The sequence below is a fragment of the Pelophylax lessonae genome (assembly GCF_965119305.1).
Source record: "Pelophylax lessonae genome assembly, chromosome: 10".
In the NCBI taxonomy this organism is placed as follows: Eukaryota; Metazoa; Chordata; class Amphibia; order Anura; family Ranidae; genus Pelophylax; species Pelophylax lessonae.
Genome location: NC_138777.1, coordinates 130,205,677 through 130,224,048, shown reverse-complemented (window position 1 = coordinate 130,224,048; position 18,372 = coordinate 130,205,677). Strand labels below are relative to the sequence as shown.

The 18,372-nt window shown below is 45.9% G+C and overlaps 1 protein-coding gene across 1 annotated transcript in view; it reads right to left on the bottom strand.

The window, feature by feature from the left end:
- The window catches only part of PYGM (glycogen phosphorylase, muscle associated), a 982,083-nt gene that overhangs the window by 655,355 nt on the left and 308,356 nt on the right, over positions 1–18,372 (bottom strand). The window contains exon 6 of the mRNA XM_082270768.1: positions 1,464–1,575. Within this exon, the coding sequence (XP_082126894.1) occupies positions 1,464–1,575 (112 nt within the window). The remainder of the gene's footprint in view (positions 1–1,463; positions 1,576–18,372) is intronic.

Below are 18,372 nucleotides of genomic sequence, written 5' to 3'. Positions count from 1 at the left end.
TTTCCGGCCCCCAAGTGCATTACTTTACATTTATCAACATTAAACCTCATCTGCCATGCAGTTGCCCACCCCGTTATTTTGTTCAGGTCCGCTTGTAAGGTTTCCACATCCTGCATAGAAGATATTGGCATGCTTAGTTTAGTATCATCCGCAAATACTGAGATTGTACTAGATATCCCCTCCTCTAGATCATTTATGAATAGATTAAACAGGATTGGTCCCAGGACAGAACCCTGGGAGACCCCACTTTCCACACCCGCCCAATCCGAGTACTCCCCATTAATCACCACCCTCTGGACTCTCCCCTGGAGCCAGTTCTCTATCCAGGTACTCACCTTATGGTCCATACCTACCTTCCTTAGTTTGTACAGTAAGCGTTTGTGGGGAACGGTGTCAAAGGCCTTTGCAAAGTCCAGATACACCACATCCACAGGCTTACCTTTATCTAGGTGGCAGCTCACTTCATCATAGAAGGTTAATAGATTGGTTTGGCAAGAACGATTTTTCATAAATCCATGCTGATTACTACTAATTATACTGTTTTCATTACTAAAGTCTTGTATGTGGTCCCTTAACATCCCCTCCAAAATCTTGCAGACTACAGATGTTAGGCTGACCGGCCTATAGTTACCCGGGATATACCTCGGCCCCTTTTTAAATATTGGTACTACGTTGGCCTTTTTCCAATCTGCTGGCACCATACCCGTCTGTAAACTATCCTTAAAGATCAAGAATAATGGTCTGGCAATCACCTGGCTGAGCTCTTTAAGAACCCTCGGGTGCAAGCCATCCGGTCCTGGTGATTTATTTATGTTAAGTTTCTCAAGTTTAGTTCTAAGTCTATCTTCAGTTAGCCATAACGGCACTTCCTGAGGTGTGTTGTTTAGTTTGGCCTTACAAGCTGGGTTCGTGTAGCCCCCCGATTCTTTTGTGAAGACTGAGGAGAAGAAATTATTTAACACTTCCGCCTTTTCTCTGTCCTCAGTGGCCATATTTCCTTTGTCATCTTTTATGGGGCCAATGTGTTCTGACCTCGCTTTCTTACTGTTTATATACTTAAAGAACTTCTTGGCGTTCTTTTTACTCTCCTCCGCTATATGTCTCTCGTTCCAATAAAGAAGCCAGTTCCTGTTACTCCACAATGTCTGATCTGAATAGACTTCGCTGCATCCAGTGATCGCACTCTGCAACAAAAAGTGCCTTAGTGTAAATGGTTAGTGGCTGCAAAAAAATGCCCCCATGCCAGAGTTGAGTGGAAGGAAGGAGGTAATAATGCCAGAGCTGGCTTTGGTGTCATCGGGAGCAAAAATATGTTGGCTTTGCACATGTGGCCATATGGATAGATAATAGACAGGTACTTTTGCATTTTTATAATGTACGCATTTCACACATTTTTAATATGAGAATCTTAAACTTTCTAAATATGAACACTTTCTTCAATGATTATCAATAGATATACTCACAGTCTTTCAAATTGAAATCATTTGGTGCCTTTGCTGACCACAGCCTCATAGTGTTAACAGTATTGTTCCTAAATCCTGGCACAGGAGTATCATATGGAAGAGCAAGTATAATCTGAAAAGCAAACAATGAACCATGCGATTACAGTGTTAAATGTAACAGTAATGTAGCCACACACAGAAAACATTTTAGAATAACTGTAGAATATATATAAATATATATATATATATATATATATATATATATATATATATATATTTCTTAATTTTTCCGCCACTTCTAGTAATATAATTACAACCAATCTTGTAATATTGCTTTACATTCCCATTTCATTTTTACGGTTACAATAGAACTACTGTGAGTGTATTGAAAAAACACTTGCATGAAACCGGTAAATGTGAACATGGTATTTCCTATCATATTCAATATCTCAACCTATATAATAAAAATCTGAACTCAAGCAGAAATTTGTGAAACTGAAATGAAAAGCAAGGGGCAGGGAAAACTGCCGAGCAGTGCATAACCCCTAAAGGATTGTTATGAAGCCCACCACAGAGCTTGTATAAATATTAAAAACAGGCTACATACCACCGCCTCAATCCCTGTCAAATGCAATCTGAAAAGTGATCCACTGCAGATTGCTCTTCAAAGGGCAAAGCCTGTATAAAACGTAAATACAATATAGTGCAGTGCTCAAACGCCGGTATAAAAAATCCCAAATAGATTGACATAATGACACTCATATAAACATTCAATAGTGCAAAATTATATCAAAGTGCTCAAAATAGTGCATCAGTGGAAAAAAACAGACCATATTATAAATTAATAAAGTGCTTGAAGTGCAACGTGCGTATATCATAAATTAAAACACAAAAAATTAATATAATCAAGTGTCCAACACAAAAAATGGTTTCCAATATAAACATTGCTGGAAGTGCTCCTTAGTGCAAAGATGCTGCCACACTTGTATCCACAAGTGCACTGATTCCACCTCCACTATGCACTCACAAGAGCAAGTAAGGAATGCCAGCCTGATACAATCATGCCATCACATGAGATTTATTCCCTGATCCTCACCAGAGGCTACACTGTAGCAATCAGACACGTTCCAGCAGTTCCTCCTAAACAGGGAACAGCTCATCACACAGAGCTCCACAATCATATAATAGTGTAATATGTTTATTATAGCTAAAAGGTTACAGCATACAAAATATCCATGTGGAAAAAACACATTTTAAAGAAGCCAAACCATACCAAGATGGCTGCCGCTCCGAGACACAGATGCGGCGGCATAATGTCAGTGTGTCAGGCTCTTCCCAATGCATTTCATGTACATGCACATCTTCAGAGGACTGCCTATAAAATGTGCCAAGTGTGGTGGCGATGACCTTATTGGTATGAATAAGAGGGTCTTAAGGAAATACAGTATATGTGTGACAATGTAGCAAACCATAAAAGATAATTGCAGAAGTTAAAAAGTAAAAACTGAAAAACAAAATATAAACAATGAGGCGGGTAGCCCAACTGACTATACACATTGCCACTTATTACTAGCTAGAAGTTGCAGCTTGAAACAGCCATGGATGATTGCTGTGACACTGTGAAAGCAAAAGAGAAAAGACAAGCGAAACCTGAATAGTGTAGTGAATAATATTTATTATTGATTAACCAGTTACGGACCACCCACTGTAGATTTTGCAGCAGGGTGACCGCTCTGAGCCAGATCACGTACCTAGTACGTGATACGCTCTGCTTTGATTCAATGCAGCACCAATCAGTCTTTAGGTCCAGGCAAATGATTTTTGGCATAGACCTGTTGATCGGTTCTGACGAATCACAGATCAGCATGTGCTTGTGTTTCCAAAATACAGGCACAGGAAATGACGGCCTCTTCTCTCCTGGAGCCCTTTTTCGGTTCCAGCGTGAGAAGAGACAACACACAGTGAGTAGATGTAGCACACAAACACATGAAAACACCTAGGTCGGCACATCTTACCCACTGATCACCAATCCCCCCCCCCGTTAACCCTTTTACTCCGCTGTCACAGTGTCATTAGGTACAGTGTACAGATTTTTTTACTGATCCCTACACTAGTGTCTCTGGTGACGCTAGATAGCATCAGAATCTATCCCAGATAGCTTCAGTTTGCCCACCACATATTCCCTAAATGTCCTCCAGTTAACCCTTTCTCTGCTCTGTCACAGTATTATTAGTACAGAGTAAAGGTTTTTTTTTCTGATCACTATATTAGTGTCACCAGTGACGCCAGTTGGCGTCAGATTGCCCGCCACATATTCATGATCACATTTAACCCTTTGATTGCTAGTTACACTCACACATACACTATAAACCTCCATTACTAGTATAGTGTTTGAACAGGTCAATGTATTTTATCAGATCAGGACTATACTAGCATCCCTAAGCATATAGTGCCCCCAAAAATGCAGCGCTGGCAGCATCAGCCCCGACACCTGCCAGCACCTGGTTTAGCCCCTCCGCCCCCTTCAAGTGCAGTGTCAGTAGATCACTGTCACTTCTGTTAAACACAAAATCACAGCGTTAACAAGATCAGACTTGAGCTCTGCTAGCACTAGCAGGTACAGTTTATTTGTAGTGGTGCAAACAGTCCCTGACAGCCAGGTGATATTTTTAGCTGTGAGTCGTACTAGGTACCTGTAAATTTAGTGGCCAAAAAGTGAAAAGAAAGGTACACTAGTGAAGAGGCTTCACTGTCAGAATTAGGCTCAGTATACGAACCTGTAGAGAGCAGCGGCACCTTGACAGACACTTTATTACCAAAAGTATTGGGACGTCTGCCTTTACACACACCTAAACTTTAATGGCCACCCTTTACAGCTAGAACAGCTTCCACTGTTCTGGCAAGGCTGTCTACAAGGTTTAGGAGGGTGCCTATGGGAATGTTTGACCATTCTTCCAGAAGTCCATTTGTGAGGTCAGGCACTGATATGGAGCTCTAATTCATCCGAAAAGGTGTTTTATCAGGTTAAGGTCAGGACTCCAGTCAAATTCTTCCACCCCAAACTCACTTACTCTGGTCTTTATTGACCTTTCTTTGTGCACTTGTCCAAATAATTTGGTGGAAGGGGGATTATGGTGTCGGGTTGTTTTTCAGGGGCTGAGCTTGGCTAAGAAGTTCTAGTGAAGTGAACTCCTAAGGCTTTAGCATATGCAATGTTTGGGGAATCAGCTGGATCGCAGGACACAGGCGTTGCAACCAAAGAAATGTTTATTAACTTAAACAGGCTTCATAGCAGCAAAAAAAACACAACAAGGAAAAAACAGTCTCACCGACTTGAAGAGTTCAGAGCTGCTTTTGCAGTCAAACAGTCCCAACTTTTGAAGAGGGTAACTTCTCCTGGCAACAGGTTCCCAGTCAGCACACTAACATGCACCCTCTCGGCTGTACAAAAGTCCACCATTCGCCATCCACAGTCTCCTCTATGCTCCACCACACCCAATCTACAACTTCCTGTCCTTCTTAAACCCACTTCCTCTGATCAATGAGTTAACCCCTTTTGCTTCCTTAAAGGGACCAGAGCCCAAACAGAGGGGAAATATAGCGTCCTTCAAGGACCCACCCTCGACGACCTGTACACATATCCCCCCCCTCTGCTCCAACGCCAAGAAGGTGGAGGCAACAGAGGAGCTAAGACAATGAGCTTGTGAGAGGGCATCTGCATTTTGATGCTGTCTCCCGGGCCTGTGCTCCACTACAAACCTAAATTCCTGGAGTGCCAGGAACCAACGGGTAATCCTGGCATTAGTCCCTTTACTTTGTCTCATCCAAGTTAAAGGAGCATGGTCCGAAATCAGCCTAAATTTCCTACCCAAGAGATAATACCTGAGGGATTCTAAGGCCCACTTAATGGCTAGACACTCTCGCTCAAATATCGCATAGTTTTTCTCCGCTGGTGTCACCTTCCTACTGAGGAAGACTACCGGGTGCTCCTCACCATGAACAACCTGTGACAGGACTTCTCCTAACCCCATATCTGAAGCGTCAGTCTGGACAATGAATTCTCTTGAAAAGTTTGGCGCTATCAGGACAGGGTGTTGGCACAGTGCTGACTTAAGCTCCAAAAAATCCCTTTCAGCGTCTGCATTCCACTCAACCATGACCGACTTCCGACCCTTAGTCAGATCGGTCAGTGGAGCCGCCAATGTGGCAAAGTTGGGTACAAACCTCCTGTAGTATCCCACTATGCCCAGGAATGCACATACCTGCTTCTTTGTTAGGGGGCGGGGCCAGTTCTGTATCGCCTCTACCTTGTTGACCTGAGGTTTTACCAGCCCTCTACCTATGATATACCCCAGGTATTTCACCTCCTCCATTCCCAACGCACATTTTTCTGGATTCACTGCGAACCCCTCCTTCCAAAGGGAGTCCAACACTGCCTGGACTTTAGGCAAGTGTGATTCCCAGTCTCTGCTAAAAATGACTATGTCATCCAAATATACGGAGGCATACTCTCGGTGAGGTCGTAAAATCCTATCCATCGCTCGCTGGAAGGTGGCAGGAGCAGTTTGTAGTCCAAAAGTCATTCTTTTGTACTGAAAACTCCCCTCTGGGGTAGAAAAAGCAGTTTTCTCTCTGGCAGCCTTAGTCAGGGGATTTGCCAATACCCCTTAGTAAGGTCTAAGGTGGTGATATACCTGGCTGGGCCTAGTCGCTCAATAAGCTCATCCAACCGGGGCATAGGGTAGGCATCAAACTTTGAAACTTCATTAAGTTTCCGAAAATCATTGCAGAACCGCAGAGTACCATTGGGCTTTGGTACCAACACGATTGGGCTTGACCACTCACTCTGTGATTCTTCAGTAATATCCAGGTCTAACATCTTCTTTACTTCCTCTGAAACGGCCTTTCTCTGAGCTTCCAGGATACGGTACGTCCGGACACAAACTTTGACCCCTGGTTCTGTGATAACATCATGCTCGATGACCATAGTAAGACCTGGCATCCTCAACAGTTTCAACATTGCTTTTATCCAGTTCAACCTCAACAAAATTTGGCAGTTCAGGATTACTCTCCTTAACAGCAGGAACAGAGGGCGTTTCTCCCCAGTCTCTGGGCCATTCATGTGGTTGTCCTTGTTCCCACAGTTTTGCAAACAATGGACAGTCTCCTCCTATGATCACATCATGCACTAAGTTTTCCACCACCCCCACCTCTTGAGTACCAGTGCCACATGCCGTGGAGATGGACACCAAGATGAGAGGGTACTCTCTAGTGTCTCCGTGAATGCACACAACCCGTAAAGTTTTGCTTACTGGGCCGATTCTCCCAATAACTCTGGGATGAACCAGGGTCACCATGCTTCCTGAGTCCAACAAAGCCCTGGCAGGAAGGTGGTTTACTCGAACTTCACACTGGAACTTCCCCTTACCAAGATCCAGATGTGTTGTGCATGCTTTATGGGAATAAAAAGACCCCTTTTGTAGGACCCTGCATTCCATGGGCTTCTCTTGCAGTGGGCAGTGTGCCCGGGTATGGCCCCAGGAATGACACCGCCAACATTGTATATCCCCTACTTTCCGAGCAGGAACAGCCCTCTGAGGAGGCACAAGGAGTGACTCTTGGCCTTGTGGAATTTGAGCTCCAGGGTTCCGTGGGATTTCCATCCGAGCGGCTGCAGTTGACCGAACAGGCCGAGACGTGCTGGAGCCTTGGCGCTTGGTAGGGCCAAAAAGATCCTCCACTACCGTATATCATTCCACCATCTCAACAAGGTGGTTCACTGTTTTGGGGTCTCCATGGCTGACCCATCGTTGAAGGTTGTCCGGCAGGGACCTCAGGTCCAACACAACCCGTTCCACAATTTGGAGGCCAGACAACACCTCGGGCTGCAGCCATTTTTTTTACCAGTTGCACCAGGTCATGCATTTGGGACCTTGGTGGCTGGTCTGGATAATATTTCCACTGGTGGACTCATTGGGCCCGAACAGCCGTAGTTACCCCCAGATGAGCCAGAATTTCTGCCTTTAATCATTCATAGACTTTCGCTTCATCAGGCGGCAGATCAAAGTAGGCCTTTTGAGGATCTCCGGTGAGCAAAGGAGCAATGAGACCGGCCCACTGGTCCTGGGGCCACCCTTCTCTCTCTGCGTCCTCTCAAACATAGCAAGAAATGCCTCTACATCATCACTCAGAGACAACTTCTGCAGGAAATGACTGGCCCTCACTGCCACCTGGTTGCTAGGGGTAACCGCTGCCTGTTCATGACTCTGGGAAAGGTGCTTTACTACCTCTTGTAAGGCATTCACCTGAGTCTGTATAGCTCCTAGCTGGGCTGCCAGCTGGGTTACCAACAATTGAGTACTTTCTTGTTGCTGAGCCAGAGCCTCTTCATGACGAGTCTGTGCTTGCATATTAGCCAGGGCTAACCATTTAATTAGCTCCTCCATTGTTTCAGCTTTTAGTGCAGCTTTAACCCAGGACATAAGTCAAGTGTACTGTCCCTTTAAATATCAGTTTTCAGTCCAATGCAAAAAAAAAAAACAATTATTTTTTTCTTCTTCTTGTGCCTGTTACTCTGTCCTGCCCGCATCCTCCACCAGTTGCAATGTTTGGGGAATCAGCTGGATCGCAGGACACAGGCGTTGCAACCAAAGAAATGTTTATTAACTTAAACAGGCTTCATAGCAGCAAAAAAAAACACAACAAGGAAAAAACAGTCTCACCGACTTGAAGAGTTCAGAGCTGCTTTTGCAGTCAAACAGTCCCAACTTTTGAAGAGGGTAACTTCCCCTGGCAACAGGTTCCCAGTCAGCACACTGACATGCACCCTCTCGGCTGTACAAAAGTCCACCATTCACCATCCACAGTCTCCTCTATGCTCCACCACACCCAATCTACAACTTCCTGTCCTTCTTAAACCCACTTCCTCTGATCAATGAGTTAACCCCTTTTGCTCCCTTAAAGGGACCAGAGCCCAAACAGAGGGGAAATATAGCATCCTTCAAGGACCCACCCTTGACGACCTGTACACATACCAAAACATTTTGGACAATTTCATGCTCCCAACTTTGTGGGAACAAAATGGGGTTGGCCCTTCCTTTTCCAACATGACTGCAAACCAGTTCACAAAGCAAGGTCTAAAAAGACATGGATGAGCAAGTTTGGTGTGGAGGAACTTGACTGTCCTGCACAGAGTCCTGACCTCAACCAGATAGAACATCTTTGGGATGAATAAGAGCAGAGGCTGCAAGCCAGGCCATCTCTCCATCATCAGTGCCTAACCTCACAAATGCGCTTCTGGAAGAATGGTCATACATTCTCATAGACACACTCCTAAACCTTGTGGACAGCCTTCCCAGAAGAGTTGCAAAATACTAATAGAGTGACAGTGTGCGCTGGCTCCTAGTACAATATTTTTTATTGAGATAAAGATAAAAAGTATCACCAAACACTCACATTGTTTATTTATAAACAGTCGCGTCTAACAAGCTGCATGAGCTTTCCAGCTCTTCGGTTTCCTGGGTTCCAGGCAAGATACTATATTGTGCTTTATACCTTTTTTTTTTTTTATAACTTAAAATATTCTCCCTTTGGTAAAGGGTACTAAAATAGTTAAACATATATATTTTTTTTTTAATTTAAAATAGATTTTTTTTTTATCATATATATATTTTTTTATAAAATATCTTGTTAGTATATGGCTGGTGTACAAGACTAGCTTTGACTGTCATTTGTAGCACTTAGTAGAGAAGGGGTAAATGATGTTTAATGTGCACTACGTCTGCTTATCAATTTGCCGTGTCTACTAGCATCTATGTGTTCCTAGTGGATGCCCCTTAATTGATAATGAATGGGTTAATAATCTTATTAAATGGTACTAATTAAGGACCTCCCTAGCGACACATGGTAGACCTAACGAAGGAGGCCACACCCTCTGAAACATGTTGTCATAGTAACATACAGCATAGTTTGATCAGCTGGGATCTGCTCAAAGTTCATATGTATGAGCATTCGAACTATAGCTCTATGTCAGTGGAGGCACATCGCTGCGAGCGAGCGGCTTGCATACAGCCCGGGGCGGCTGCACGCTGTTTGACTGTGGGCATTCATCGCCAGCTACTTCTGAATTATGCCTGGAGCCCTGGATACCAAAGAGCTCATGCAGCTTGTTACAGACACGACTGTTTATAGCAAGGTTTCTCAACTAGGGTTCCTCTTGAGGTTTCTAGGGGTTCCTTTAACAATGGACAATTTCTGCCTCTCAGATAAGTTCCCAATGACACCATTGTTCCTTTTGGCTATCTGTAAGGGGGTATTTCTTCCCAATGGTTACAAGAGTAAGGAGCATTCTTCCCACTGAATGTCACAGTAATATGTAATGAGTTGTAGATTTTCAAATTTTAGCAGGGGTTCCCTGAGACCAGAAATTTGTTTAAAGGGTTCCTCTGTGTTGAAAAGGTTGAGAAAGGCTGGTTTATAGGAACACAATGTGAGTGTTTTGTGATACTTTTTATCTTTATCTCAATAAACTATATTGCACTAGGAGCTGGCGCTCTGTCTCTCTATTCCTATTTTGCAGTTTTCAGTCTCCCCGCTGGTTGATGGAAGCAACATGGCTTAGTGCACACCAAGTTAACCCCTTCCTTGGTGATACCTAGAGACTTGCATTAAATTTTGCATTGAAATATCTGATCCCACAGGATCAGCTCCATTTTTTTGGTTAGATTTTTTATTTAATCATCATTTGCCCTTATAGAATATTTTGACTTTAGGGCTAGGATGGTACATTTTTTTGGTTTAATTTATCTTCCCAGAAGAGTTGAAGCTGTTGAGGGGGGAGGGTGAATTAGAATATAATGGGGCAGACAGGTAAGACAGGGGCCAGCCCCTATTGGTAGGTGGAATGGGGAAAGATGAGGGGAAAGTTATGGCAGAGGATAAGAAGGTTTCCATGTTACAAACAACCATTGGAAATGGTACTATTTGTACCAAATATGCAAAATAAGTGTGCAAAATGTGACAATGAATTAAAGTGTTTGTTCACCAATGCCAGAAGTCTGCCAAGCAAAATAGGTGAGTTGGAAGCTCTGGTGCACGAGGAGAACTATTATTTAATTGGTATTGCTGAATCTTGGCTTCATTCTTCACATGACTGGGCTATTAATATTCCTGGCTATGCTCTCTTTTGGAAAGACAGGGTAAAACGGAGGGGTTGTGGTGTCTGTCTGAGAAGTGATCTCAAAGTGAGTGTGAAAGAGGACCTAGTTGATTGAGAGTGTGCTGAGTCTGAAGCAGTATGGGTTGAAATGTACATGGGTGTACGTAATACAAAGATTATCAGTGGAGTTTGTTATAGACCTCCTAGTATTAATGAGAAGGTGGAGACTCAGCTCCTGACACAGATAGAAAGGACTGCAAGGGCTCGGACAGTGTTAATAATGGGGGATTTTAACTCACCAGACATTGTCTGGAGTAATGGCACTGCTGGAACAGTTAAAGGACAAAGATTTATAAACCCATTAAAAGACAATTTTATGGTGCAGTTTATTGAGGCCCCAACTAGAAATGATGCTCTGTTGGACCTGGTAATCTCAAACCATGCAGAGCTTATAATAATAATAATGTTCATATAAAAGAACATCTGGGTAGTAGTGACCATAATATGATTTCATTTATTGTTAGCTGTAAGCAAAAAACACATACAGGAAATACAAAAACACTTAACTTTAAGAGACCATATTTTCCAAGGATAAGGGCTGCTCTTCCAGGATTTAGACTGGGAGAGAATATTGGCATCGATGAGCACAGAACAGAAATGGGAAATTTTCAAAAATATTTTATGCAAACGCACTGCAAAGTATATTCCCATGGGTAATAAGTTTAAAAGGCTAAAAATAAAACCTATGTGGCTCACGGCCAAAGTTAAAAAAGCTATAAATAAAAAGAAAAGAACTTTTAAAAAAATATAAAAATGAAGGAACACTATCATTGTTTAATTGTTACAAATAATATAACTGAATATGTAAAAAGGGAATCAAGGACGCAAAAATTCAAAATGAACGACAGATTGCAAAAGATAGGACAAACCCCAAAAAATTCTTCAAATATAATAAAAGTAAAAAGGTTAGGTATGAGCATGTGGGCACCTTAAAAAATAATCAGGAGTGGGTGACTGGGGACAAAGAGAAGGCAAATTTATTAAATACTTTCTTCAGCTCTGTGTATACAAAAGAACATGGGGGAGCTCAGGACCATAATAAGGATGGTATTGACACAGCCCCAAACGATCCACAATGGCTCAAAAGTGATATGGTCCAGAAATATTTAGACAGTATAAGGGTGGATAAAGCACCTGGACCAGATGGCATCCACCCGCACATCCTATAAGAATTGAGCGCTGTAATTTCAAAGCCTTTGTTTCTAATTTATAGGGACTTGTTAAGGACTGGAATAGTACCACTGGATTGGCGTAGGGCCAATGTGGTGTCTATATTTAAAAAGGGATCAAAGTCTTTTCCAAGTAACTATAGACCTGTTAGTTTAACTTCTATAGTTGGGAAGATACTGGAGAGTTTAATAAAAGACCACATAGATGAGGCGCATGTGCGACGGCTCGGGGCGATGGACGCTTAGCCTGAGAGCTCCGCACTGCTTCGCTCCATTAGAGGCCCTGGCACAGGCTCCCATCATCAATCCCGCACCGATGACCACCCTGGACCTGGGCAACACCTAGGACACTTTTTGCATGTCGACGGGCACCAGGAGAGAGGTTTCCTGCTGCCTAGGCTTTGAAGACCTGGCGCAGCTCTCTCCTAAGGTGGCGGCCGCATTTCTGCCATGAGGAGACACAGCAGCAGCAGAGGAGGAAGACAACATAACAGGCATCCAGAGCTTGGACACTGCTAATAGCTTCCTCCATCCACTTCAGTAAGTGCCAATATTCCTACTTTTATATCGCCTGCCTCCCCAGAATCACTTATCTGCAGAACACTGGAACATTTACAAGGCTCCCCCGAGCCTTTTAGCCCATTAGACCACCTTATCCTCCAGCAGGCCTCCCCCCCCCCCCCCCCACTCCTGGACCCTTCCCTGTCCTTGCAATGTTTATAGCCAAATTCTCTGAGATGCTTGCCCCCGGCCTGGCCATGACAGCATCACAAATCACATCAGCCATTAAAGCTGATTTAAAGCATTTGGGCACTCGTATAGACTCGATCGAATCAGCGGTTGATCAAACCATAGCTAGGGCCAATCAGAATATGGCTTGTATTCAATCTCTTCAGGGTCAATTTGAATCTGCCCTGGCTAAATGTGATGATCTGGAGAACAGGAGCAGAAGGAAAAACTTCCGTCTCAGGGGGCTCCCAGAAACATTAACTGATACACCGGACATTATTAAATCGTTTATTAAAGATCTCATCCCAGACATCCCTGAGCACAAGTTGGAGCTTGACCGGGCCCACAGGGAACTCCAACCACCCCACAACAGGGACATTATTGTGAAACCTCATTTCGACTCAATAAAAGAAGAAATTATTAAAAAGGCCAGAAACACGGAGAATCTGAATATACAAGGTCACTGTGACAGTATTCACCGTCACTGGAAGTTAAAGACAGATAAGTAACGGTTAGGATTGCTTCATATTTGTCAGCAATTAGGGTTGAGCGGACACCTAGATGTCCGTGTTCGACGGGTTCGGCCGAACTTTAAAAAAAAGTCCGGGTCCGTGTCCCGGACTTTTACCGAACTTTTCCCGGACACCGAACCCCATTGAAGTCAATGGGGACCCAAACTTTAAGGCACTAAAATGGCTCTAAAACACCAATGGAAAGGGCTAGAGTGCTGCAAATGGCAGCAAAACATAGTTAAGAGCATGGCAAGTGCTCTGCAAACAAATGTGGATAGGGAAATAACTTAAAACAACAAAAAAAAAACAGAAAAATAAAACAATGTTCTTCATCTCTGAAGGACGAGGCCCATATGGAGTAGGAGGGAGGTTGAGGTGGTGGTGGATGTGGCGGTGTCATAGGTGTGCGCACAGGGTGTGCCGGGTGTACCTGGGCACACCCTAATCACCTAGGGCACATAGCATTATCGCTCTGTTTGCCAGTGAGGAGATGGGAAAGATCTCCCTCGCACCTGCTCTGCTCTATTTCTCTTTGCCAGCAGGGAGAGTAATGTATCGGGGCCATGTACATGTAGGCAAACACATGCATGTGTATTTCAACTTTGGGGTGCACACCCTAATGCAATAGGCTGCGCACACCTATGGGCGGTGTAGATGGAAGCGGCGGTGGAGGAGGACCAGGGCCGGATTAAGAGCATCATGGTCTTGGTGCTGAGGATTTTGAAGGGCCTTAAGGGCCGTGCCTTGGCATGCACCCAGAGGAGGAAGGGTGCAGCCATGCATGCCTAATTCAACATGGGATGCTGTCTCTGAAGCCCATAAACACATCCATGCATCGGCAACTGTCCCTCCTTGTCCGGCCTTCGCGCTGTGTGGGGAGGTTCTGAGGGTGCTGCCTGGGGAAGCGAGCATAGAAGCCAGACTTCTGTGTTTACAAGTGACAGAAGAGCGGTCACAGTGAATATGGCCAACCCGGGGCCTATATAAAAGGTAGGGGCCTGCATGGAGCTGCAGCTCCAATAGCCCCTACGTTAATCTGGCCCTGAGGAGGAGGACGAGGTAGCCAACACTGCTTCTTTTCACAAATTTTAAATGAGGGTACGCCCCAAAAGAGTGAGAAAGAGCAAAAATGGAACAATGGCTGGGTAAGGTCGGTATCCATTGCTATTCTGCACAAGGTACGGAAAAGTCCCGTGGGATCCATGCCTGGTTCATTTTAATGAACGTGAGCTTGTCCACATTGTCTCTGGACAGGCGGCTGCGCTTGTCTGTTATAACACCCCCAGCCGTGCTAAATACCGTTCAGATAATACACTGGCTGCAGGGCACGCCAGCACCTCCAAGGCGTAAAGGGCAAGCTCAGGCCATGTGCCCAATTTGGAGACCCAGAAGTTGAAGGGGGCAGACCCCTCATTCACTACATGTAGGCGTGTGCACACATACTGCTCCACCATGTTGGTAAAATGCTGCCTCCTGCTAAGACGTTCCATCTGGGCTGCTGGTGCTGCTGTTTGTTGTGGCGTGCTGACAAAGCTTTTCCACATTTCGGCCATGCTAACCCTGCCTTCTGAGGTGCTGGCGGTGCCCTGGTTGAGTTGGCGACCTCCTCCTCCTCCTCCTCTGCCTTGTGCTTCCACTGTGGCCCCGCTGTCAGATGGGAATGCCAGCAGCATCGCGTCTACCAGCGTGCGCTTGTACTCGCGCATCTTGCGATCGTGCTCCAGTGAGTGAATTAAGGACGGTACGTTGTCCTTGTAACGGGGATCCAGCAGCGTGGCCACCCAGTAATCAGCACAAGTTAGAATGTGGGCAACTCGGCGGTCGTTGTGGAGACACTGCAGCATGTAATCGCTCATGTGTGCCAGGCTGCCCAGAGGCGACGAAAGGCTGTCCTTTGTGGGAGGTGTATCGTCCGTGTCCTCTGTATCCCCCCAGCCACGCACCAGTGATGGCCATGAGCTGGCCTGGGTGCCACCCTGCTGTGAACATGGTTCCATCTCCTCCTCCAGCTCCTCCTCCTCCTCATCCTCCTCATCCTCCAGAACTGTGCCCCTGCTGCACAATTGTGTCCCTGGCGTTTGTGTGTGCAGGAACCCACCCTCGGAGCCCCTTGCGAATGACTGCCCTGAAAGCCTTTGAAATGTTACCTCTTCATCCTCCTCCTCCTCATCCTGTGCCACATCCTCTTCCATCATCGCCCAAATTGTTTTTTCAAGGAGGCATAGAAGTGGGATAGTTAAGCTGAGAACGGCGTCATTGCCACTGGCCATGTTGGTGGAGTACTCAAAACAGCGCAACAAGGCACACAGGTCTCGCATGGAGGCCCAGTTATTGGTGGTGAAGTGGTGCTGTTCCGCAGAGCGACTCACGTGTGCGTGCTGCAGCTGAAACTCCACTATGGCCTGCTGCTGCTCGCACAGTCTTTGCAGCATGTGCAAGGTGGAGTTCCACCTTGTGGGCACGTCACATATGAGGCGGTGAGCGGGAAGGCCGAAGTTACACTGCAGCCCTGCCAGGCGAGCAGCAGCAGGGTGAGAACGCCGAAAGTACGCACAGACGGCCCGCACTTTCTGCAGCAGCTCTGACATATCGGGGTAGTTTTTAAGGAACCTCTGCACCACCAAATTCAGCACATGCGCCAGGCAAGGGATGTGCGTCAAACCGGCTAGGCCCAGAGCTGCTATGAGATTTCGCCCGTTATCGCACACCACCAGGCCGGGCTTGAGGCTCGCTGGCAGCAACCACTCATTTGTCTGCTGTTCCATGCTCCTCCACAACTCTTGCGCGGTGTGTGGTTTGTCCCCCAAACAGGCAAGTTGTAAAACTGCCTGCTGTCGTTTAGCCCTGGCCGTGCTGAAGTTGGTGGTGAAGGTATTACGCTGTCCGGATGAGGAGGCGGTAGAGGATGAGGTAGCGGAGTAGGATGAGTTAGGAACAGGAGGCAAACTGAAGCGCCCTGCAATCCTCGGTGGTGGAAGGACATGTGCCAAATTGCTATCCGCCTCAGGCCCATCCGCCACTGCATTTACCCAGTGTGCCGTTAGGGAGATATAACGCCCCTGACCGTGCTTACTGGTCCACATATCGGTAGTTAGGTGGACCTTGGCACAGATGGCGTTGCGCAGTGCACACCTGATTTTTCCCCCACTTGGTTGTGCAGGGAAGGGATGGCTTGCCTGGAAAAGTAGTGGCGGCTGGGCACGACGTACTGTGGGACAGACACCGACATAAGCTTTTTAAAACTGGGCGTCTCCACCAGACGGAATGACAGCATTTCAAAGGCCAAGAATTGTGAAATGCTGGCATTCAGGGCCAGGGATCGCGGGTGGGTAGGGGGGTACTTCCTCTTCCTCTCAAGTGTTTGGGAGATGGAAAGCTGAACGCTTCCACGGGACATTGTGGAGATGGTTGTTGGTGACCCAGGTGGTGGTGTTGCTGACAGATCGTCTGTTTGCGGGGTGGCAGGTGCCGGTATGACTACAGAGGTGGCTGGAGCGGCCGAGACTGCAGCAGAAGAGGAAGCAGGATGAGCCAGAGACGTTTCTTGGTTTTGAAGGTGTGTACTCCACTGCAGCTCGTGCTTTGCACTTAGATGCCTGATCATGCAGGTTGTGCTCAGGTTGAGAAGGTTTATGCCTCGCTTCAGGCTCTGATTGCACAGGGTGCAAACCACTCGTGTCCTGTCATCAGCACATTTTCTAAAGAACTTCCACGCTAGAGAACTCTTTTGAGCTGACTTTGGTGCGCTCGTTTCCTTGCTGCGTTGGGCAGTAGCAGGCGTAGTGTCTAGGGCACGGCCGCTCCGCTTCTGCACCCTGCTCCCTCTTCTGCTGTGCTGGTGGCTCTGTGCGACCACCGCCTCTTCCTCCAAACTACTCAGGTCACCTGCATGACCTTCATTCCATGTGGGGTCGAGGACCTCATCGTCCTCCACATCATCTTCCACCCAGTCTTCACCCCTGCCCTCCCTGTCGGTCTCCACAATGCTGAACGCCGCAGCAGTTGGCACCTGCGTTTCGTCATCATCGGAGACGTGCTGTGATGGTCCTTCCATGTACTCATCTTGAGAAATAAGTGGTTGGGCATCGCTGCACTCAATCTCTTCCACTTCTGGGGCAGGGCTAGGTGGATGGCCCTGGGAAACCCTGCTGACAGAGTCCTCAAAAAGAATAAGAGACTGCTCTATGGCTTGGGGCTCAGACTGCTTGCCTGATTTGCAAGGGGGTGAGGTGAAAGACGGTTGGACATTGGCTGCAGGTGCCAAATCTGACCTTTCTGCAGTAGACTGGGTGGGAGACAATGTGAAGGAACTGGAGGCACTGTCAGCAGCAAACCAATCTACTATCGCCTCTCTGTGTTCTGGCCTCATCACTTCTAGAGGCATATGATGCCCTACCAAATACTCATGCAGGTTCTGTCGCCTACTCACACTTGAGGAAGGTGTTTCACTTGTGCGTGTAGCTGGCACAGATCGACCACGTCCTCTCCTTGCAACAGGAGCTCTAGCAGCAGCACCACCACGACCCAGGCCACGGCCCCTATTTGACGCTCTCCTCATATTTCTGAAATTTAAGATCTTGCCCTAGAAAGGTCTTTATTGAATAGCGGAACAAAAGAACAACAGTATCGCACGGGTGTATCTCACAGTCAAATATGCAAACTATGCCGCAATTTAATGTTTTTTACACCAAAAGGGTGTGTATTGAATAGCGGAATAGGATAAAAAACTGTGTATCTCACACGTACAAACACAGACTAGGCCCGATTAAATTTTTTCCTACCCTAAAGGGAGGATGAGGAAGAGGAGTATGGAACAGGCAGCACCCTCAAATCTTCAGAAGTATGAGATGAACCCCAAAAACTTGGAAAGGTGGATCTCACACGTACCGACACAGACTATTCCGCAATTTAATTGAGCCACAAAGGTTTTTATTGAATAGCGGAATAGGAAATATGATCAAAAAAAAGTGTACGTTTTTCACACGTACAGAAGCACACTAGGCCCCAATTACTATTGTTTGTACACCTAAAAGGATGGATGAGGAGGAGGAGGAGGAGGAGTATAGAACAGGCAGCACCCTCAAAGCTTCAGAAGTATGAGATGAACCCCAAAAACTTGGAAAGGTGGATCTCACACGTACCGACACAGACTATTCCGCAATTTAATTGAGCCCCAAAGGTTTTTATTGAATAGCGGAACAGGAAATATGATCAAAAAAAAGTGTATGTTTTTCACACGTACAGAAGCACACTAGGCCCCAATTACTATTGTTTGTACACCTAAAAGGATGGATGAGGAAGAG